General features: G+C 43.3%; 1 protein-coding gene across 1 annotated transcript in view; it reads left to right on the forward strand.

The window, feature by feature from the left end:
- The first annotated feature begins 11,163 nt into the window (after nucleotides 1–11,163).
- Nucleotides 11,164–23,566, forward strand: part of LOC127570538 (cilia- and flagella-associated protein 69-like) — a 71,173-nt gene continuing 58,770 nt past the window's right edge. The window contains exons 1-6 of the mRNA XM_052016191.1: nucleotides 11,164–11,348; nucleotides 11,624–11,691; nucleotides 12,186–12,382; nucleotides 14,401–14,463; nucleotides 18,171–18,236; nucleotides 22,879–22,988. Of these exons, the coding sequence (XP_051872151.1) occupies nucleotides 11,164–11,348; nucleotides 11,624–11,691; nucleotides 12,186–12,382; nucleotides 14,401–14,463; nucleotides 18,171–18,236; nucleotides 22,879–22,988 (689 nt within the window). The remainder of the gene's footprint in view (nucleotides 11,349–11,623; nucleotides 11,692–12,185; nucleotides 12,383–14,400; nucleotides 14,464–18,170; nucleotides 18,237–22,878; nucleotides 22,989–23,566) is intronic.

Genomic DNA, 23,566 nt, shown 5'->3' on the forward strand with positions numbered 1-23,566 from the left:
CTTCTCTAATTGACCAATAATGTCCTATTGCTAGCTGTGCTTGTTTTGTTTTTCCAGGCTACCCCCAAATCACTTGCTGATTAAACATCTGTAACTCCTTGTCCTTGTCAGTCTCTTCTTCAATCTTATTCAGCTTTGTTGGTGTCATTGTCACAAGGTGAGAAACAAGATCGTACATCTGCTAGCGCTATTTCTTTTCCTAGTTTGTATTTCAGAGTGAAATCATAACCTTGAAGCCTCAAGAATAGCCTTGCTGGTTTTCTAGATAGAACTTTTCTATATGCAATTTTTACTCTATGGATCAATAATAATTTTCTATTACAAACCTGAATATGCGGTACTTCTCACATCCATAGGATGGCTAATAGCTTTCCTTCCATGTTAGTTTATCTTCTTTCTACCAGTGTGAATGCTTTGGATACAAATGCTATTGGCTTGCCATCTTAGACTAGGACAGAGCATTGGCAAATAGAATTTAATCCCAACAAGTGCAAGGTGATGCATTTTGGGATGTCAAATAGGGATAGGATGTACATAAAGTAAATGGTAGGGCACTAACAAATGTTGATAAACAGGGGGACCTTGGGATTCAAGTCCATAGTTCTCATCTTGAGGCAGTGTGTGAAATGTTGTTAAGAGTTGAGCTCCAGTCAGGCATAAAATTAAATCCCAGCCTGAACCTGACTCAGGCCCAAGGACTATAATCTTTTAATACCCAAACCAAACCTTACATGTATATATTCCGTCAGGGTTCTTTCAGGCTCTCATCTTGAGGCAGATTCAATTGCAGTTCAAAGGGGCGCTGGATGAGTATCTGAAAGGAAATTATTCACATGGCTATGGGGAGAGGGCAGTGAAGTGGGACTAGCTGGATTGCTCTTACAAAAAGCCTGTATGGACTCAACAGGCTGAATGACTTCCAATTACATTTTAACTTTTCTATGATTCTGTGATCTTAAGACTCAGATCTTTGGCTTACATCATGTTTATTTTTAGACTACAGGTTAGATGCTATCAAGAGGAAAATGTATGTTTTCTCCATAGAATATGGTAGACTAATGAGTGATTGAGTAAAATTGGTATTGTGGCCGTACGCAACGTGCTACTGAAGAAACATACGGAGGCAGAGGGTGCTGAACTCAAGACTCTTAACTCCAAGAACAGAAAAGCACGCAAAACTCTCCACCCATGGGCAACTGCGACCCGCGGGGCGGACGTGACATCCAACTGTTCCCAGAAGGTCCACCCCGAATGGGTAGTTTAAAATGCGCTACTGCGCATCCACCCGCGGCTCCCGATGGCAGTTCGAGTCCCACGTGTGTAGGCCACCACACGATCCCCCCTGGAAACATCCATCGGAGGAGTGGAGCCCCCAGTCCGTGTGGCTTGCTTGGGTGGCTGGCCACGCCGGCACAGTGCGGGTACCCTCACTGGTTGCTCAATGTCCAAGTGTGCCGGTTTGAGGCGGTCCACTGTAAAAGTCTCTTCCCAGCCACCCACCTCCACAACACACATAGACCCGTTGTGCTGGATCACCTTGAAGGGTCCTTTGTACGGCCACTGTAGAGGTGACTTGTGCATGCCCCTGTGAATAAAAACATACTCACAGTCTCAGAGATCTTTAGGGGTGAAGGATGGCGTGGAACCATGCCTGGAGGTTGGGACTGGTGCCAGGGTCCCTACCTTGTCCTGCAGCCTCGTTAGCACCTCTGCTGGAGTTCCTGCCGAACCTCGGGCCTCTGGTACAAACTCGCCCGGGACCGTCAGGGGAGCGCCGTAGACCAATTCCGCCAAGGAGGTGCCCAGGTCCTCCTTGGGGGCTGTGCGGATGCCCAGTAAGACCCAGGGAAGCTCATCTGTCCAGTAGGTGCCCCTGAGGCGCGCCATCAAGGCCGACGAGATGCCGGCGGAATTGCTCGACCAAACCGTTGGACTGAGGATGGTACACTGGGGTGTGATGCAGCTGGGTGCCCAGGAGCTGCGTCAGTGCTGTCCACAAACCAGACATGAACTGCGCTCCTCTGTCGGAGGTGATGTCCGTTGGGAGGCCGAACCTGGCAATCCAGTTTGCAATAAGCGTCCTGGTGCAGGACTCAGTGGACGTGTCTGTGAGCGGTACGGCTTCCGACCATCTGGTGAACCTGTCTACCATGGTAAAGATATACCTGGTGCCCCGGGAGACAGGCAGGGGGCCGACGATGTCCGTGTGGATGTGTTGGAACCTCCCGTGTGTTGGCTGGAACTGCTGGAGGGGAGCCTTCACGCGCCGCTGGACTTTGGCGGTCTGGCAGTATACGCAGGTCCTGGCCCAGTGTCCGACCTGTTTGCGCAAACCATGCCAGATGAACCTGTCTGCTACTAGCTTGATGGACGCCCGGATGGACGGGTGGGCCAGGTCGTGCAGTGTGTCGAACACCCGGCGCCTCCATGCTGCTGGTACCACGGGTCAGGGTCTGCAGGTAGACACGTCGCACAGGAGTCAAGTCGCTGCCTGGCCGATGGAGACGTCCTCCAACTGGAGCCCCGAAACGGCGGTGTGGTAAGCTGGGATCTCGGTGTCCGACTGTTGCACTTCCAGCAGCGCTGCATAGTCTATTCCTGAGGACGATATGCCCGCTGAGTGGAGGCAGGGGCGAGACAGTGTGTCGGCGATGACATTGTTCTTCCCTGCGATGTGGTGGACTTCCGTGGTGAACTCTGAAATAAAGGACAGGTGCCTCTGCTGCCGAGCCGACCATGGATCCGATACCTTGGCCAGCGCGAAGGTGAGGGGTTTGTGGTCTGTATACACGGTGAACTCCCTTCCTTCGAGGAAATACCGGAAATGCCAGACAGCCAGGTAGAGCGCTAGCAACTCTCTGTCGAAAGCGCTGTACTTCACCTCTGGTGGCCGTAGGTGCCGGCTGAAGAAAGCGAGTGGTCGCCACTGGCCCTTGATGAGCTGCTCCAGGACTCCGCCGACCGCCGTGTCAGAAGCGTTGACTGTGAGTGCCCTGGGTACATTGACTCTCGGGTGTACTAGGAGGGTCGCCTTTGCCAGTGCTTCCTTGGCCTGCTCGAAGGCCTCTGTGGACTCCGCGTCCCATGCCACCTCTTTGGCCTTGCCGGCCATCAGGCTGAACAAGGGTCTCATGATGCGTGCCGCCGCTGGCATGAACCGATGATAAAAGTTGACCATCTCTACGAACTCCTGCAGGCCCTTGACCGTGCTGGGCTTGGGGAACTGGCGGATGGCCTGGACCTTGTCCAGTAGGGGAACTGCGCCATGTCGGTTGACTCTGTGCCCAAGAAGTCGATCTCCATCAGCCCAAACTGGCACTTCGCCGGGTTGATTGCCAGTCCATGGTCGCTCAGGCGTTGGCAGAGCTGACATAAATGTGCCAAGTGCTCTTGGTGCGAACTGCTGGCCACCAGGATATCATTCAAGTAAATGAAAATGAAATCCAGTCCGCATCCCACCGAGTCCATGAGCCTTTGGAAAGTTTGGGCAGCATTCTGGAGACCGAAAGGCATCCTCAGGAATTGGAACAAGCCGAACGGGGTGATGAGGGCTGTCTTGGGCACATCATCGGGATGCACTGGGATCTGATGGTATCCCCTGACCAGGTCAATTTTTGAGAAGATGGTCACTCCGTGCAGGTTCGCTGTGAAGTCCTGGATGTGGGGTACCAGGTATCGGTCGGCGGCTGTGGCATCATTGAGCCTTCTGTAGTCTCCACAGGGCCTCCAACCTCCTGCGGACTTGGGCACCATGTGCAGCGGGGGTGCCCACGGGCTGTCCGAGCGGCGTACGATTCCCATCTCTTCCACCTTATGGAACTCCTCCTTGGCGAGGTGGAGCTTGTCAGGTGGGAGCCTGCGAGCTCGGGCGTGCAGTGGTGGTCCTTGTGTGGGAATGTGGTGCTGCACGCCATGTTTGGGGTCAGCCGTAGACAACTGTGGGGTGACTATGGAGGGGAATTCCACCAACACCCTGGCGAATTTGTTACCCAAGAGGGTCACGGAATCCAGGTGGAGGGCCAGTAGCTGTGCTTCTCCGAGCTGGAAAGTCTGGAACGTCTTGGCGTGGACCAAACGCCGGCCTTTTAGGCCGACCAGGAGGCAGTTGGCTCATTGGAAATCTGCCCCTAGTAGTGGCTGTGACACCGCTGCCAACGTGAAAATCCAAGTGAAACGGCTGGACCCAAAATGCAGTGGGATAGTTCGCGAGCCGTACGTCCGAATACTGGTGCCATTTGCAGTGGCGAGCTTGGGGCCTGGGACTGCATTACGAGTGTCCATGTTCGAGGGGGGGAAGTACACTGACCGGCTCCAGTGTCTAGCAGGAAGCACCGCCTGGAGTGTCAGTCCCAGAGGTACAGGAGGCTGTCTCGGTGGCCAGCTGTCATAGCCATTAGTGACAGCTGGCCCCGGCATTTCCCGGAAAAGCACATGGTGGACGGCAGCGGCACGTGCTTGAACCCCATCTTTGGTGATGGAAACACCATTGTTCAGAACTTTCGTCCTTTTCCCCTGTGGGTCCCGACGGCTTTGGTTGCGGGGCCCGGGCTTTGGGCCGCGTGGTTGTGGCTAGGCTGATGGAGGCTGCACCACGTTGTTTACTCTGCCAAAGGACGTCTACTTTAGCCGCGACCTTGCGTGGGTCACTGAAATCCTCACTCGCGAGGAGGAGGTGAGCGTCCTCTGGCATTTGCTCAAGGAACAACTGCTCAAATAAAAGGCACAGCTTATGGCCGTCCATGAGCGCCAGCATATCGTTCATGAGCTCAGATGGCGTGCAGTCACCCAGACCGTCCATGTGTAGGAGCCGCACTGCTCGTTCGCGGCGGGAGAGTCCGAAGGTATGGATCAGGAGTGCCTTAATCTTAGTGTACCTGTCCTCCGTTGGTGGCTAGTGTAGGAAGTCAATGATCCAGCCTGCCGTGTCCTGGTCGAGTGCACTGACCATGTAGTAGTATCGCATGGTGTCAGCTGTAATGTCTCTGATATTGAACTGGGCCTCAGCCTGCTCGAACCAAACATGGGGCTGAGTGGCCCAGAAAGTCGGGAGCTTCAGAGAGACCGCGCTGTGCGAGTTGCTCGAACTCATGTCTGGTTGCTGAGTCACTGGTTCCAGATGCAGTCTGGAACGTCGGGGTCACCAATGTAGCCACATGCAATGCACTACTGAAGAAACACGTGGAGGCAGAGGGTGCTGAACTCAAGACTATTTACTCCAAGAACAGAAAAGCGCGCGAAACTCTCTACCCATGAGCAACTGTGACCCGCGGGGCAGATGTGATGTCCGACTGTTTCCGGAAGGTCCACCCCAAATGGGTAGTTTAAAACACGCTACCACGTGTCCGCCCACGGATCCCGATGGCGGTTCGAGTCCCACGTGTGCAGGCTGCCACAGTATAAACACTTGCACATGACAATAGAGATCACTATAAGATCTCTGAATTCCATCAAAAAGGCGGCTGTTGGAAGTGCTGCCTGAAACCATAACTGAATGGTTTAAAGTAAAAGAGAAAATGCTGGAAATACCCAGATCAGGCAGCATCTGTGCAGAGAAATACATAGATAAGTTTTCAACCTGCTACCCAACCAGGTGAGTATTTCAAATGTTTTCTATATTATTTCAGATATCCAGTACCTAGAGCAATTTGCTTGTTCCAGTAGTAGCTACATTCTTTAAAATGCTTGTTTGTCTCTGCTTGCAGAGTTAAAGTTCAAGGGAAATTGGCAATATAAATGCATGAGCCGGATTCTGTACAGGATGAATATCACTAGAAAGCACGTGAAACACATAAATAATGATTTTTAATTTACTCAGTAGTCCCAGTTCAGTTAAGATCAAGTACCATGTGATTGAATGACTAACACACTGATGACGGAATAGATTGTGAGATTTACAATGAAATGAAGTTTAAAATGGAAATCAACTTAACATTATAATCCTTGTTCTTTTATTCATTTAGTGTCAATACCACCAAAGATAAAGACCCAGGACCTTGAGCACAACAAAGTAACATTAATCTAACAGCCAATGACTAATTCATTAGACATAGGTTGGAAAATAACAGAATCTGCATTGTAATTCATTGCGGGGTGATATTGGCTACGAGCGATCGGAAGAAAGTGCGTAAAGTCATAATGACCTTGCTTTACCCAAGGAGATTGTTTGATTGTTTTAATATTTTTCTGTTGACCAAAAAGGCATTCTGGCATTTTGTATACTAACTTGATCTGTCTTTGGCATAGACCCTTAAAACAAAGTCTTCCAGAGAAATGACCCATTCTCTTATTAAAAACAGAAAATGTTGATGCGTACAATAGATCCATCGCATTTGTGAACAAAGAATTTATGTTTCGGATGTAGATCCTTTGTCAGAATGTTTTCAAGGCAAGATGTTGCAAAGAACTAAAACCTGTGAACAACATGAGAAATAAACCTGAAAATTAAATCGGAAAATAGACATATTCAACAGATCTTTCTTTCATCATGAAAATTCAAATTAGAATCATACTGGCCAGCACTATTTTGAAGTCCTGACACTGAACTCCCAAAACATACACTTCATTCCGAGTCAAGAAAAGATTATCAGGTGGGTAGAAGAAAAGATTCAAAGATGTTCTCAAAATCTCCCTGAAAAAGCCCAGCATTCCCACTGACTCTTGTGAATTCCTGGCTTATGATCACTCAATATAGAGAAGGAGCATTCGGAATGGCACTTGGAACCTCATGTCCACATGTCCGAAGTAAAGGGAAACCCAGTGTAAGAGTGGAAGGAGTGCATCTCACTATCTGCCCATCTGCTCGTCCCATCAGGCAGCTCCTGCCCCATATGTGGGAGAGTCTGCAGGTCCCTCATTGGCCTCAACACTCACCTTGAACCCACGGAACCAGAATGGAAGGAAGTCATCCTCAATCCTAAGGAACCAAATAAGAAGCAGAGTCCTGATGCTTTTATAGCAGTTAAAATAGTAAAATGACAAAGAAACAAGTCAGTAGAAGATTGAATAAATGTCGATTGTGAAGTTGCACTTTGGCAATCCCTAACTAAAGTTTGCTAAACTGAGAAAGGCAAACATTTTGCAGTACCAACAACAGGTTCAAGTGATCAGAAGTGGCTATTTACCGCTTTTAAGTATCAATTTAAATTTTTAAATTTAAATTTTATTTTTTTTAATTTTTTTAAAATTTTATTTACGGCATGGTAACAGGCCCTTTCAATCCAACGAGTCTGTGCCGCCCATTTTAAACCCCAAATTAACCTACCCGTACGTCTTTACAATGTGGGAGGAAACCGGAGCACCCGGAGGAAACCCACACAGACATGGGAGAATGTACAAATTCCTTACAGACAGCGACAGGAATCGAACCCCGATCACTGGTGCTGTAATAGCATCGCACTAACCGCTACGCTACCGTGCCTATCGCCAGCAATAGTGTAGAAAAGTCAGATCATGTGGAAATGCCAAATTCAGGGTACTCCTAACAAAATCATAATTGGTGACTGCTCTCAATCCATGGAAAATCATATCCAATTAAATTTAGTTTATAATAACTATATAATTCAAATAACATTGCCCAAACCAGTACATCAACAATGGATGAAATATAAAAGAGAACAAAAGAAGGAAACAAGGGTAATGGGTAGGACTGGTGTTTCCAGTAGTATGGGTCTTGGGGACTGCTCTCAATCCTAAGCAATTAACAAGTTCTTGCACTGACATTACAAACTTCAACAGAGTAGGTGCTTGGGTGGACAACATGTGCAATCATGGTGAAACCACAGCGGGTTTCAGCCTGAAATGATGAAAACATTAAAAATAAAAGTTGTTTAATGATTCAGCTGGTTAAGATAAATAATCTTTGACCCTACAGAAACACCTCTCCTAATCTATGCCAGGTTAAATGATCTCAGGCTGTCTTGGTTTTACCAACACTGGATTGGGGCTGAGCAGCATTCTTAAAAGAAAGTGGCCACAATCATAAAAGAAAGCTCCTTAACGAAAAGATCTCAACTTTACCCAACCAGGAAATTAGAATGTAATACATCACACTTATAATGAGTGGTGGGCCATTGTGGAGTCAGGAGTTAAGCCACTCATCATAGAGGTGTTACAACTCGAAAGCTGGCCATTCAGCCAATGCAAGAAAAATCCAGCTAGCCACCTCCCATCACCCTCTCTCCATAGCCCTACAATTGTTTTTCCTTTCAAGTGATTATCCAGCTCTTTTTTGGTAGCTGCAACTGAATTTCCTTCCACCACCACCTTTCCTGTTTCCTCATCAAAAAACAAGTTGGTCAAGCAGAAACTGCCTTAGACATAGGACATAGATTTAGGGTAAGGGGTAAGAGATTTAAAAGGGATTTGAGGAAGACCATTTTCACCCAGAGAGTGTTGAGTACCTGGAATATACTGCCTGAGAGTATGTGTACCCTCCTTTTATGTTGGGTCTCCCAAAGTGCAGGACCTCACACCTGCACGGATTAAACTCCATCTGCCATTTCTCTGCCCATATCGGCAACTGATCTATCTCCTGCTGTATCCTTTGGCAATCTTCTATGCAATCCACAGTGCCACCAAATTTACTCACCCACCCTACCACATTTTCATCCAAATCATTTATATAAATGAATAAACAACAGAGGTCTCAGTACAGATCCCTGCAGAACACCACTAGTCACAGACCTCCATCCAGAATAAGACACATCCACCACTATCCTCTGTCTTCTATGGGCAAGCCTACTTTGGATCCAATCAGCCAAGTTACTGTGGATCCCATGCATCCTAATTTTCTGGATGAGCCTACCATGCAGGACCTTGTTGAATGCCTTACCAAAATCCATGTAGACAACATCCACTGCTCTACCTTCATCAATCACCTCCACTACCTCCTCGAAAAACTCAATCAGTTTAATGGGACATGACCTGCCCCACACAAAGTCATGCTGACTCTCCGTAAATTAGACCATGTTTCTCCAAGTGCTCATAAATCCTAAGGATCCTCTCCATTAGTTTCCCTACCACTGACGTGAGACTCACCGGTCTATAATTTCCAGGATTATCCCTATTTCCCTTTTTGAACAAAGGAACAATATTAGCTACCCATCAGTCCTCTGGCACCACACCTGTGTCTAGCAAAGATACAAAGATCTTGGTCAAGGCCCCAGCAATCTTATCTCTCACCTCTCTCAACAACCTGGGGTATATCCCATCAGGGCCTGGGGATTTATCCACCTTACTGTTTCTCAAGAGACATAACACTACCTCTTTCCTAATCTCGAAATACCCTAGCATCTTAGCATGCTCCACTCTGATCTCACTATCCTCTACATCCTTCACATCCTTCACCAACGCAAAGTACTCACTTAGGATCTCACCCATATCCTCTGCCTCTAAGCACAAGTTCCCTCCTTTATCCTTGAGCGGTACTACATTCTCCCAAGTTATCCACTTGCTTTGATGTGTAGAATGCCTTGGCGTTCTCTTTAATCCTACTCACCAAGGACTTTTCATGACCCCTTCTAGCTCTTGTAAGTCCCTTCCTGAGTTCCCTCCCGGCTCCTTTATAGTCCCGAAGCACCCTGTTCGATTCCTGCTTCCTAAGCCTCACATATGTTTCCTTCTTTTTCTTGACTAAATTAACTATCTCTCTCATCATCCAAGGTTCCCATACCTTGCCATCCTTGTCCTTCCCTCTTACTGGAACAAATCAGTCCTGAACTCTCTGCAGCTGGTCTTTAAACAACCTCCACATGTCAGGTGTGGATTTGCCCAAAAAACAACTCCTCCCAATTAACTCTCTTCAGCTCCTGTCTTGTGCCCTCATAATTTGCCCTGCCCCAACTTATTACTTTCCTGCAAGGTCCATTCTTATCCTTATTCATTGCTATTTTAAAGCTTAAGGAGTTGTGATCACTGTTTCCCAAGTATCCACCCACAGAAAGGTCAGTTCCCTAGCCGGGCTCATTCCCCAGCGATCTAGTAAAGCCTCCCTCTAGTTGGACTATTCAAATACTACTTCAAGAAACCCTCCTGGACATACCTAACAAATTCTGCCCCATCTAAACCTTTTGCACTATGGAGTTCCCCAGTCTATGTTGGGGAAGTTGAAATCACTTCCCTTTATTGAAGATGGTTATTATCTATCATTTGTTAGGTATGAATATTCTTTGCTATTTATGAACTGAAGCCTAGATATTACCAAGGTCTAAGAGCAAGCAATCACAATTTGCTTCACTTGCACATGGTGCAAAGCACAGACTGGCTACTTTCTGTTTTCTATTTCTTAAATGGGAGATCTATCTTTATATTCATTTTTTGGATGCTGGTGTCATTGGCAAGGATAGCAATTATTGCCCAACCCTAGTTGTCCTTGAGAAGGTGATGGTGAACTCCCTTCTTAAACTGCTGCAGTCCTTCTGGTGAAGATACTCTCACAGTGATCTTTGTTAGGGAGTTCCAGGTTTTAGACCCAGTGATGGTGAAGGAATGGCAATGTATTTCCACACCAGGATAGTGTGTGATTGGAGAACATTTAAACAAGAGAGATTTAAGCTGTCGGCCATTTGGCCCCTCATGCCTTCCTGGCTATTTAATAAGATCATGGCAGAACTTTTATCTCAGTGTTACTTCGCCACAGTAACCCTATACATCTCACTTGGTGCCCTTGACCTTCCTAGCGACAGAGGTTCATGGACCTGGGAGGTGTTGTTGGAGCAGCCTAGATAAGTAACTGCAGTACAATTTGTAGACTGCACACACTGTAGCCATTGTGTGCTGGTATTGGGAGTAAATGTGATAAATGGGATTAATCTTCTTTAGTTTTGTTGGAACTGCCTTCCAAATAAATATCTGCACCCCTTGAATACTGGCCTTCTGATCATCTCTGAATTTAGTCGCTGCTCCACCACTGGGAGCCATGCCTTGAACAGTCAAACACTAAGCAAACACTAGATTCCTAACTCTTTTTCATACATTCCTTACAAAGTTCCTCTTTAGCCAGACCTGAACCGGACTCAGTGTCAAATTTTACCCGATTACTCTCCTACGAGTAGCCTGAGGAAATCCTGGTGCATAAAAGGCGCCGTAGAGATTACTCCGGTAGCTCTTTTAAAATAAATGTGCCTGCAGCGCCATGAGGGGGAGAGGGGACGGGCGGATTGCGGTATGTCATCCTCTTCGGCCGCCGTACTACGGTTTCCCCGGCGTTCGTTCTCTCCATGGCAACGGGACGTGTTTCCACGACAACCAAAGGCAGCCGTCTACCTGGCAACCAACAGGGGCGGGGGAGGAAGCGGAGAGCGGAGCCCTCGGCCCGATGGCTCTCGCTCAGCGGCATCACCGCCAGCGATGTGAGGGGGAGGGCGGCCGCTCGGTCCGGCCACTGTGGCTCTGAAGCGGGGTCTCTGAAGGACGAGGGCTGGAATAAATGTTAAAATCACAATGAATGGCAACAAGAGCATCCCGGTGGTGAGGCACGTCATCAGGGACAGCGACCTGGGCCTGAAACAGGCAAGTCAGAGAACACCAGCTGACCCTGGGCTTCCTGGGTTCTGCTGTCTGCGGTTTTATATTCTTCACTCTTCTTCCAAGGCGGTCTTCTTCCATGACTTGCTTCTTACTTCAGGTTTGTAGGTTCTGAGGTGGCTGATGAGACAGTTGTGGGACCTGCAAACTCTCCCACAGATGGGGCAGGTGGGTGGGTAGTTTGTCGGTGGTCCGCTGCTTAACACCGGGCTTCTGTGTGCTCCTGGTTCCCCGCGGATGTCAATGCCATCCTGAATGCTCCTTCTCCACTTTGAATGTTGCGTTTCTTCGTGGAGGATTTCAGCACATCCCTGAGTCCTTTCCTCTGTCCACCTGGTAATCTCATCCCATGACAGAGATTGGAGCCACATGAGTGATGATGCTGTGGATTTGTGACTGAAACTATTCACTGCCAAGTTTAGGATTTCAGTGAGGATGCCTTGTTGGGATATTTTTGAGTTGGGATATGGCCTTCTCAACTTCTAATTGGTCAGGGGTACCAGCAAGGCTAACCTGAAGAGGTTGCTGTGGGATGAAATCCAGGATATTCACGTCAAGGACAGAATTGGGGTTGAAGAGGTTTCATAAAGTGTTCTTTCCAGTGGGTGTTGACTGCATCTCCGTCCCTGATGAATTCATTTTTGCTCATGGCTGTCGTTCAGGTGAGGCCTTGAGTGTTTCGTCTGCAGATGGATTTTACAGCACCGAAGAACTGACAAACGTCATGGCCATTGGTGACGTGCTGATGCTCTCTCCATCCTCTATCAGGTCTTTAGATCTAGGGTTTTCTGCTGGACCTCTGTCTTCTGGTGCCTGCAAAGCTGTTCCTTTTCCCTTAAGGAAAGGTGTAGAAACAAAGGTTGGAAGGTGATAAATGGAACCAAATAAGGGAGGTTACCTGATTATTGGATAGCCTACAACCCAATAGTATAAACATTGGATTTTCCAGTTTCAGGTAACCTATGCCCCCCAGTGTTCCATCCCCACTCCTACCAGTCCACTTAGGTTCTCTATCTCTTTGTTTACCTTTTCCATACCACCCCGCTCCTCACGTAAATTTGTCACCCTGTCCCACCTGGTTCCAACTCCCTGTGTACCCACACATCTATCCACCGGAGTTTCGTCTTGGCCTCCCTTACTACCACCTCCCCCATCTGGTTCCATCTATTCTTCATCCCTCCCTTATCTGGTTCCACTTATCACCTTCCATCCTCTGGCTCTACCCTACCCCCTCCCTCCCCACACCTGGCTCCATCTGTCTAATTTTTTTCCCTATCTGTTACCATTGACCAGTACCTGAATTTAAGTAGCCATATACACAATGTGGCTACAAGAGCAGGTCAAAGGCTAAGAATCCTTCAGCAAGTAACTCACCTCCTATCTCCCCAAAATCTTGTCCACCATTTACAAGGCTCAAGTCAAGAGTGAGATGAAATACTTTCTACTTGCCCGGATGAGTGCAGCTTCAACAACATTCAAGAAGCTCGACACCATACAGGATATAGAAGCTTACTTGATAGGCATCCCATCTACAACCATTCATTCACAAAAGCAGCAGTTTGTACTATCTACAGTCGGCACTGCAGCAAATCATCTTCAGCACCTTCCAAACCCACAACCTCTATGAGCTAGAAGGACAAGGATGGCAGAAACATGGGGACACCACCATCTGGAAGTCTCCCTCCAAGCCACAAGCCATCTTGACTTGGAAATACATCACTGTTCCTTCACTGTCGTTGGGTCAAAATTTTGGAACTCTCTTGTGGAACAGCATTGTGGATATACCCACACTTCAGACTGCAGAGATTTGGGAAGGCAACTTACCACGACCTTCTCAAGGGCAATTAGAGGTGGGCAATTAAATGCTGACTCAACACGCAAAATGCTGGAGGAACTCAGCAGGTCAGGCAGCATCTATGGAGGGAAATGGACAGTTGATGTTTCTGGGTGAGAGCCTTCATCTGGACCCAGTCCACATTCCTTGAATGAATAATAATAAAAAAAAAGTTTTATAAAAATCTATAAAAATAGTAAAACCATGTATATTTAGATGCTTCCTGTAAGAAACTGCTTCAGACATATTGTTATGATGAAGCTATAGTTTTTGATGAAGAAGCTTAAGATTGGACCAAGGACACATCCCTGAGGACATCCATCAATAACCATCTCCAGCTCCATAATCACTTCACTTTCAGTTAGGTTTAACCCTAGCCACGCAGGGATTTCTATTTGGCACACATTGACCTTGTTTTGGTAGGAACCTCTAATACTGTACTTGGTTGACTATTGTCTTGATGTTGAGGGTTATCAGTCCCTTCTTCACACTGAAATTCATTTCTTCTGTTCATTGTGAGCACCATTTTCAATGCATAGAGTCATTGCAGAGAAAAATATGAACAATGTAGTAATAAAATACAATGAAAAGAATAATGGTAATTTTTTTTTGAAAATGATCACAGAAATCATAAACGCTTAGGGGTAGAAATTTGTCTTTGTCAATGAAATCAGTAAGATCAAATTTCAGAAGTGTAGTACAACCCTTATAGCACTTTTTCATGGGTTACTCTAGCAATATTTTAATTTTTATCTGCATATACTATTTGAGTAAAATGTTGGATTATCATATTAGATTAGATGATTTAATGATATTTTTGCTTACTGTATCTTATTTCTATTATGCAATTTTAATCTTTGTTGACCTATGGGCTTATTTCTCACTTGCAATCATCCATAATTTTATGTTTCTTTAAAAATGCAACAAATTGATTATCTGGAATTTTAAACCTCACAGAAATGTTGTTAATGGCATAAGTAAACTTCCTTATAAGCTGTAAATCAATTCAATATAACCCAATTTTTTCATTTCCGATTTATAAGGATGTATACCCAAGGCCTGTGGACATAAATCGTGTTGTTGATCTAATAGAAGATAAATACTCAGTGAGTAGCTTACAAGAAAAATCTAATTATACCACTACCTTAATATTATTGTCTTGTATATTGCACCCTAAGGTATTATTAAGACTACATGTAGGCTTATCATTATCAACCAGTTTTTGCATTGTGTCTGTCATGAAATGAAGCTAAGAATTCTATTATCTTCTTTAAGAGGCTATTTTTCATTGAGTTGTTAGTGTCATACAGCAAGAAAAGGGGACCATTTGTCCACCATGTCCATACCAATCTTTTTTGCTCATCTACATTAATCCCATTTGGCTGCATTAGAATCATATACTTCTATGCCTTGCCTATTTAAGTGTCTGCCTAAATGCCCCTTAACTGTAATGCTTGTATCTGATTCCACCACCATCTCTAGCAGTGTATCATTCTCTGTGTAAAGAAACTTGCCCCTCAGATCCCCTTTAATACTCCTTCCTCTCACCTTAAACCTTTGCCCTCTTATTTTTGATATCCCTACTATGGGAAAAAGATTTTGACTATCAACCGTATATATGCCTATCATAATCTTATATATTTCTATCAGGTCACCCCTCAGCCTCTTTTGATCCAGAGAAAACAAACCCATCCTATCCAATCTCTCCCCATAACTAAAGTCCTCTAATCCTGGTGAATTATCCAGCACAATCACAGCCTTCCTGCAGAAGGTTGTCACTTATGTCCTGTCAACTTATGTCCCCAAGTCCATCTGCTGTCTTTTCATTCTGGGGTATTACTTCTGCTGTAATTTCTTTCTTCAAAAATGTAACACTTCATACAAAGGCTGAATTGCTTTTACCTTTCAACCCATTCCTTGACCTCAACACCATTTTCAAATTTTGACACTACTCTTTCTTGGCCTCTGTCCACATATTTTTCTTTTCAGACAGCCCCTTATGATTGAGGATGTCTTGCTTCCACTGCAGTTTTTAGGGTCATGGAGTACTACAGCACAGAAACAGGCCCTTCGGCCCATCTAGTTCATGCTGGTCTGGTTTTCTGCCTAGTCCCATCTACCTGCACCCGGACCATAGCCCTCCATACTTCTCTCATTCATGTACCTATCCAAACTTCTCTTAAATGTTACAATTGAACCCGCATCCATCACTTCCACTGGCAGCTCATTCCACACCCACACCACCCTCTGAGTGAAGTAGTTCCCCCTCAGATTCCCCTTAAATATTTCACCTTTCACCCTAAACCTATGACCTCTAGGTCATGTGGTGGCTAAAGAAGCCAAAATGGGAATCACGCACTCTTCCACAGACAGGACAGGAGATGATTAAAAAATAGGTGAGTGTGTAGCTTGTGAGATGGTGTGCTCCTTCCACTGCTTGCACAGGGCTTCTGTGTGCTCCCAATGTCTGATGTCAAGGTTCTCAACGTCATACAAAATGCTCCTTTTCCACCTTGAGCAATCGTGGCTAGAGGAACCCATGACTGAGAGGCGATGTTGCAGTTCTCCAAGGAAGCAATGAGCATATCATCAATATACATAACTGAATAATATACTTACAATCATTTTGAAAAATTGTATTTAACTCTGATTCTATATTCTCTTTTGTGACCTATTTTTGAATCCATTTATCTGTTTTCTTCCTGATTTCATTTTTCTTACTTTGCAGTCATAATCTCTCCTTTTTAATAATTCATTTATGTGCAGTATTTAGGTGTTGATGGTATAGCCAGCATTTGTTACCCATTCCCAACTGCTCTTGAGAAGATGCTGGTGTTCCACTTCTTAACGTGCTATACTCTGTCTTCCAGAGTGCTGTTTCTTCCCCCCCATCATTGGCAACAAATGCCTATATTTATCGAGTCAGGTTAGTGTATGACTTGAAAAAGAATTTCCAGATAATGGAATTCACATGCACTTATTGATCTTCCTGATGATAGAGATCTCAGGTTTGGGAGGTCGGGTTGAAGGAACCCTGTCGAGTTGCAGCTGTGTGCTTTATAGCTAGTACATTCTCTACTTGTGCCCATCCATGCAAAACCAGGCAGTGTAGGGAGAAAGTGGATGCACTGGTTATAATTTCCTATGTTTCCATAGATTCTGAAACAGTTCCCACAGATTGAAAGGCAAACTTAACCCCACTATATAATAATGGAGGGGACCATAGACCAGGTAGCCTGACATCAGTGGTAGGGAGAATGCTGGAATCTATTATGAAGGAAATGATTGCAAGAGGATTTGAGTACAAGAGTTGAGGTATCTTTCTTCAATTATATAACACTCTGGTGACACCGGCCTGTCCAGGCCTGTTCTCTCTACCCAAGGAAGGATAGACTTGTGATAGAGGGAATGCAATGAAGATTCTTCAGATTAATAGAGAAACAAAGGACTGCAGATGCTGGAATCTAGATGAAAAACACTACAATGCTAGAGGAACTCAGCAGGCCAGGCAGCATCCGTGGAGAAAAGCAGGTGGTTAACGTTTTGGGTCAGGACCCTTCTTCGGGACTGAAGATAGGAAAAGGGGAAGCCCAATATATAGGAGGGAAAAGCAGAGCAGTGATAGGTGGACAAAAGAGGGGAGGCGGGATGGGCACAAGGTGGTAATAGGTAGATGCAGGTAAAAGATAGTGATAGGCAGGTGCGGGGGAGGAGGGGAGAGCAGATCCACCAGGGGATGGGTCAAAGGTAAGGAGAGAGAGGAAAAAAAAGGGGGTCGAAGACAAGGAAGGTCATTAACAATCCTAATAAATGCAGTTATTCACCAAGAATCTGCTCCCTGATGCCCAGTTTGAGTTTTGCCAAAACTACTCGATCACATACCTTATTAAGGTTTGGTCCAAACGTAAATAAAATATGAATTCCAGAAATGAGGCGAAAGCTACTGCCTTTGATAACAAGGAGTTAATTCCTGGGATGATGGGTTTGATGTAGGCAGAGAGATTAAGCAGATGGGGCCTCTAGTTTCTGGGCTCTAGAAGAATAAGAGGTGATCTTATTTAAATATACAAAATTCTTAACAGAAATGAGGCGGTAATGTCTTTATCTGGTGGGTGGTGAACCTTTGGAAATTTCTTCACAATATTCCTGCAGTGATGTGTTCTAGTTTTGTGAAATGATTGGCCTTGGGTAACCACAGTCAACTTCCTTTGTGTAAGGTCTGATTTTAGCTAATGGAAAGTTTTCTCCTTGATTCCCATTCACTTCAGTTTAACAGGGCTCCTTGTTATCTGATTACTAACTGATAGAAATCTGAATATCTCCAGGATTGCTAAGATGTAATATTTCTAATTAGAAGTTATATTCCATATGAATCACATTAAATTGTCCTGTGGAAGATCTTCCTGAATCTGCTTGTATTGTACCATCTCATGTATCATGCTAAAAGTGATCAGTAGGAATCCTCATAACCAAAAGTGATAAAGCAATTTGATAATACATGCTGTTGGTATCAATGATTTCTTTTTCATTATTCCTGATATTTGTCAGAATTCATTGTAGTGTATCATTAAATTTTGATTTGAATCCTACAAACATTGCTAAAAGGGGTATGTCATGGAATCATGCTGGAATCTTTTTTCACCTTTTTTGGAGGAAGTATTTAACTTCTCAATTTAACAATTGAAATCATTGAGCATAATGCATAAAAATTTTAATGGAATTTAGAAGCCACCTACTTTTTCAATCAAATGTTGTTAAGTATTTCAAATTTGAAGCCATGTGTACATTTAATCTATTTTTCCATTTTCTGCAGTGCAACCTTGTTGAGAGACATCTGCATGCTTTGAAGAGACTGGTGAAACATTATCAGTTTGGTTTTGTATCCTTTATGCTGTTGATAGTTCACCTATTTTCACCTATATTATCTATTATTCATTGAGCATAAATTAAAATGTTTTGTTGGCTAAGACAGAAATAGGCCATTCAACCCCTCTGTCTCTTTCTCTTATTCTTTAAGATCATAAATGATCTAAACCTCAGCATTTTTATCTGTCCTTTACTTAGGGAACAACTATCAACTTAAGTTTTGAATATTTCCAGATGATCCACCAGTCATTGGATTTTGTGGGATAAAATTCTAGGTTTCCAATACCTCTTGTCTGAAACTATATTTTCTGAATAATTCCTAAATGGTCTAGTTCTAATGTGAAGATTATCTTCATATTAGAACAAGTTCTCTTGTTCTGGATTCCCCCATCAGAGGAAATTGCACCATCGACCCAGCTAATAAAGCACCATCGACCCAGGTTCAGTCCTAACCTCTGGTGCTGTCTATGTGCAATTTGAATGTTCTCCCTGTGACCCACGTGGGTTTTGTGTGGGTGCTCCAGTTTGCTCCTGTATCTTAACAAAGTGCTGGTTGGTATGTTAGTTAGGCACTCTAAATTGCTCCTAGTTTATCAGTGAGTCATAGAATCTGGGTGGGGGGTGGGGGGGAGGTCAGTGTTGGTGAGGGGTTTGATAGGAGTATGGGGAGACTAGGTTGCAGGGAAAATTAGTGTGGGGAGTGGGATTGCCCAGTGAGCCAGCAAAAATTTGATGGCTTTATGGCTTCCTTCTATGTCATATGGAATCCCTACTGATTGATTTACTATCATTGTAAATACGTCAGTTAGATCACCCTTCAACCTAAACCAAAAAGAATGCTATTCAAGTTTATATTAAATGTCTTTATTTAATAATTTATGCCCTGGTATCAATCTTATGAAACTATACTATACCACCTCAACTATGCTATACCCCCTTTAAGTCCAAAGTATCCTTCAAATTAAGGTGCATAAAACTTGAACACTATTCTAAAAGGAAATCTGATAAGGCTCACTTCCTACTATGTGTACACCAATCTTGAGGGCCCCCATAACCTAATTTATCTCCAAAGTTTGCATCTGAAATTTTGAATCTATAACTCTCCATTTGTTTATCCAAGCCATCAACTGTTTATGACAAAAAAGGCAGTTCCTTCTTGAAATGACACAGATTATACCTTGCCAGTTTTTACACATTTTTATTTTTGTCCCCCTGATAATTGCCATGTCATATCATACGGTCAACTCCAATTCCTTGTACTTTCATTTTTGCAAATGATCTTTAAAGTAACACCATTCAAGATACCCAGGGCTATGTTATGATGTCTGGGATATTTAATGAATGTATTTTAGCATTTAAATATTTACAATCATTCAAACTGGAATACAGTATAATAGGACTTGCTTTTTTAACAGAAATGGGAAAGCAATATTAAAATGATTCTTCTGGCATATAAAATTAATATGCCTTTATTACCATACTATATGGGTGTGCTCTATTCTTAAAGTGATTTATTGGGACAGCACTTTTTTTTACTCTTTAATGTAAATATAGAAATAAAATTATAAAAGATAGAAAGGACATTCATAGGGAGAAGTAGATAGGATATTCTTGGACTTACTTAGGCTTTATCTCCAAGGCTAGTACTAAAAATAAAGGCCATAGAATAGTGATAAAATGATCGTCATCTTGCTGGGGGTATGTAGCTATTGGTGGACCACAAGCATCTATGTTGGAATTCCTTTTATTTAATCTGAAGCAAGGAATTACAAATACATTGGCTAAATTTGTGGATTAACCAAAGCTTGTAAAGGTTACAACAGAGCTGAGAATAAACTGCAGAGGATTGGAATATGACTTTGGAATTTGGCAGACAGTTGGTAGATGAAACAAAATACAACAAAATGTGTAGAATAAGAAGGTACAATTACTTATATGGGGAAAAAATGTGTATGGAAAATAAGGGCGATCTAGTGGCTTCTGATTGACAATACATTGAAGCTTTTGAAACAATGCTCTGTGGCAGAAAGTTAAGCTTATTAGATGTTGGAATGTATTAAAAGGTCATTGTTGAGGTAAAGTAACTTGGTAATCTTCCACTATAAAAATCCCTAGTGAGACTTTGCTTTTGAAAGTTGTTTCAGTTTTGTAGAACACTACAGCACCCTTCCCTCCCACATAGCTCCCCATTTCTCGATCATTCATGTGTGGGGATGAGGGGGTATAGCATAGTTTCATAAGATTGATCCCAGGGCATAAATTATTAAATAAAGACATTTCATATAAACTTGAATAGCATTCTTTTTGATTTAGGTTGAAGGGTGATCTAACTGACGTGTTTATAATGATAGAAAATCAATCAGTAGGGGTTTTCCATATGACATAGAAGGAAGCCATAAAGCCCATCAAATTTTTGCTGGGTCATTGGGCAATCCCACTCCCCACACTAATTATCAAATCATTTTCAGAGTACAATAAGGATATTATACAGCTAATGTGTAAAATCCTCAAATTGTGTGGATAAATGACCGTTATTTCATTTCATTTGTGACAGTTGTTATTCAGTAATGTAACCATGAATCCATTGGAATGGTGTAAAAGCCTATCCTTTTAAGAAAACCGGCATTGATACCTGATATGACCTATATGTGGTTGCCTCTTAACTGCCTCCTTAGTTCAAGGACCCTGCTGGGGTACAAAATTAAAACCTGACTTAAACATGATAAGACTGCAGCCAGTCTGAATCTGACCTCAGCCCAAGAAGATAAATGTCAGGTGCCATTAGGCTTGTGTCAGTTAGTTAGGTTCTAACAAGTGGATGGTGGCTTCTAGATGAATGTGTGGGGGAAGGGGGAAGTATCTTCCCAGTAAATACCTACTGGGCATATACTGGATGATTTACAGAAAACAGTGAGTAGTCATAAATAGGTCTCTTTTTAGCTTGGCAAGATATAATGAGTGGTTATGCCACATGAGAACGTACTGAGGCCTCAACTTTTTACAATTTATGTGAATGATTTTGATGAAGGCACAAAAGGTATGTTTTGTGACATTAATAGGTAGAAAAGAAGTTGTAAAGAAAACATCAGGAGACTACAAGGGAGTTAGATGGGTTAAGTAAGTGGGAAAAGATTTACCAAATAGAATACAAGAGTAGTACACAATGTATAATGAGAAAATGTGAAAGAGGGTGTTGGGTATATGGCTGTCATAGGAAGGGTACAACTGCAATGTTTAAAAGACGTAGACATGTACTTAGACAGGAAAAGTTTAGAGGGATATGGACCAAAAGCAGGAAAATGGGCCGAGCTCGGATAGACATCTATGTCGGCATGGACAAGTTGGGCTGAATGGTATTTCCATATTGTATAGCTCTATGTGTTGGCCTCCTTACTTAAGGAAAGATATTAATGTGTTCAAAGCAGTTCAGGGAAGGTTTACTAGGCTAGTGCCTGGAATGGGTAGGTTGTCTTTTGAGGAAAGGTTGGACAGGCTGAGCTTGTACCTGCTGGAGTTTAGAAGAGTAGGAGTGGACTTGACTAAAACATATTAGATCCTGAGTGGTCTTGACAGGCTGGATATGGAGAGGATGTTTTCTGGGAGAGTCTTGAACTAAATATTTAAGAATAAGGCATTGCCCATTTGAGACACAGGTAAGCAAAGTTCTTTCTTTCAGAGGGTGGTGAATCTTTCTCAAAAGATAGTAGAAACACAGTCTTTGAATATTTCTAAGGCATAGATAGAACATTACCTGGTAAACTAGTGTTACCATGCAAAGTGGAGGTTACAGTCAGATCAGCCATGATCTTATTAAATGGCAGAGCAAGTACGAGGAACTGAGTGCCTACACTTGAATGTTCATAAGTGTTCAGCTCACAAAAGCTGTGGTGGAGTTAACTGGAGAAGAGTATTCATGGAGACCATTATAGCCCCTTCCAATTGCTGCACTGCTTCCACTCCCAATACCTTTACTGCAGGGCCTGAACCCAGGGCTCCTTACCTCAGACAGGGGCAGTGAGCTGTGTTTTTATCCATCACTTCATGATCACCCGTTACCCATATGTGGGATCTACTACAATGCCTCCCACTACCAGGCTCCACTGTGGTCTGGACTCATGGTTCAGACAGGGTGATATATATCACTGTCAATTCTGTCTTAAGGGAATTGTCGGTCGGTTTACTCCCTGGAGACTTAATATGCTCTAGGATATATTCCCCATTGTTACACTAAACAATACGGCAATTAAAAATATATATTTATAAAGAACTGTCTTGGTCCCATTGTGCCAAGCTTGACATATGTGGTCAAAGTAAGAAATGGACAAGACTTCTGGCATCCAAGTCCTGTTAACAAATAAATATATGAAATATTATAGAAACTGAAAGGATATCAGAATAGTAAAGGGATAGAGTAACTGGATTATGTGGAGCCATTCTATAAATTGTGTCATTAATTCTATAAATTAAGCCATTCTATAAATCTAAAAAATAGGCTGAGAAGTGCTATGATTGCTAATCTGGGAATTTCAAAGAGACTAGATAATATTCGTCTTGACAAGCTTTGACCTGGAGGTGAGCTAGGTAGACCTTGGTGATTTTCACCATGTTGCTGAAAAATTTTAAGTTTGATGCCTTAATTTTATTTTTGTAAAAAGCCAATTAAAGACTTGGTTCAAGTCTTTAAAATTCTTAATCTTTGTGCAGAAAAAGTAAAAGATCAGGATGCTTATGTGCAGCCAATTTGTAAAATCCTCAAATTGTGTGGGTAAGTGATTTTTCATTTAACTTATGACTTTTTCAAGTCAATTAAAAATTCAGTTAGATATTGTGTCATAGACATTTAAATCTGGAATAGACTTGTTAAAAATTGCTCCCAGAACACTGCTTTGTGCATCTTGAGAATATAAGCATGGATTGTTCCCATATAAATGAAAAATTCCTCAGGATACAAGTAACTGCATTCAGATTCCAGGTATTTGATTCAAAGTCTGTATTCTCAGAACTTGCTCATAATACTAACACAAGGTGCTTCTTCAGTGCACCCATCATTAAACTACTAAATATGCAAATATTAAAAATTCACATTTTACAGTAATTAAATCATTTACCAACAAAAATGACCTTTTTTAAATGATTGATCTGGATTCTCGTATTTGCAGATGTCATGACAGTGTTTTCAAGTATAGTCAAAATCCATACAATGCATCTGGGCACTTACATGCTAGAAGAGCTTAGTAACAAATGTGACTAACCAAAGGTTGGGCAGTTTTTAATCTCGTAGGGAGTTTGGCCATTTCAAACTTATGAAGCAGTAGACTTTTGGGTAATAAATTTGCGTCACCT

Source organism: Pristis pectinata, chromosome 5 (assembly GCF_009764475.1).
Source record: "Pristis pectinata isolate sPriPec2 chromosome 5, sPriPec2.1.pri, whole genome shotgun sequence".
Taxonomy (NCBI): domain Eukaryota; kingdom Metazoa; phylum Chordata; class Chondrichthyes; order Rhinopristiformes; family Pristidae; genus Pristis; species Pristis pectinata.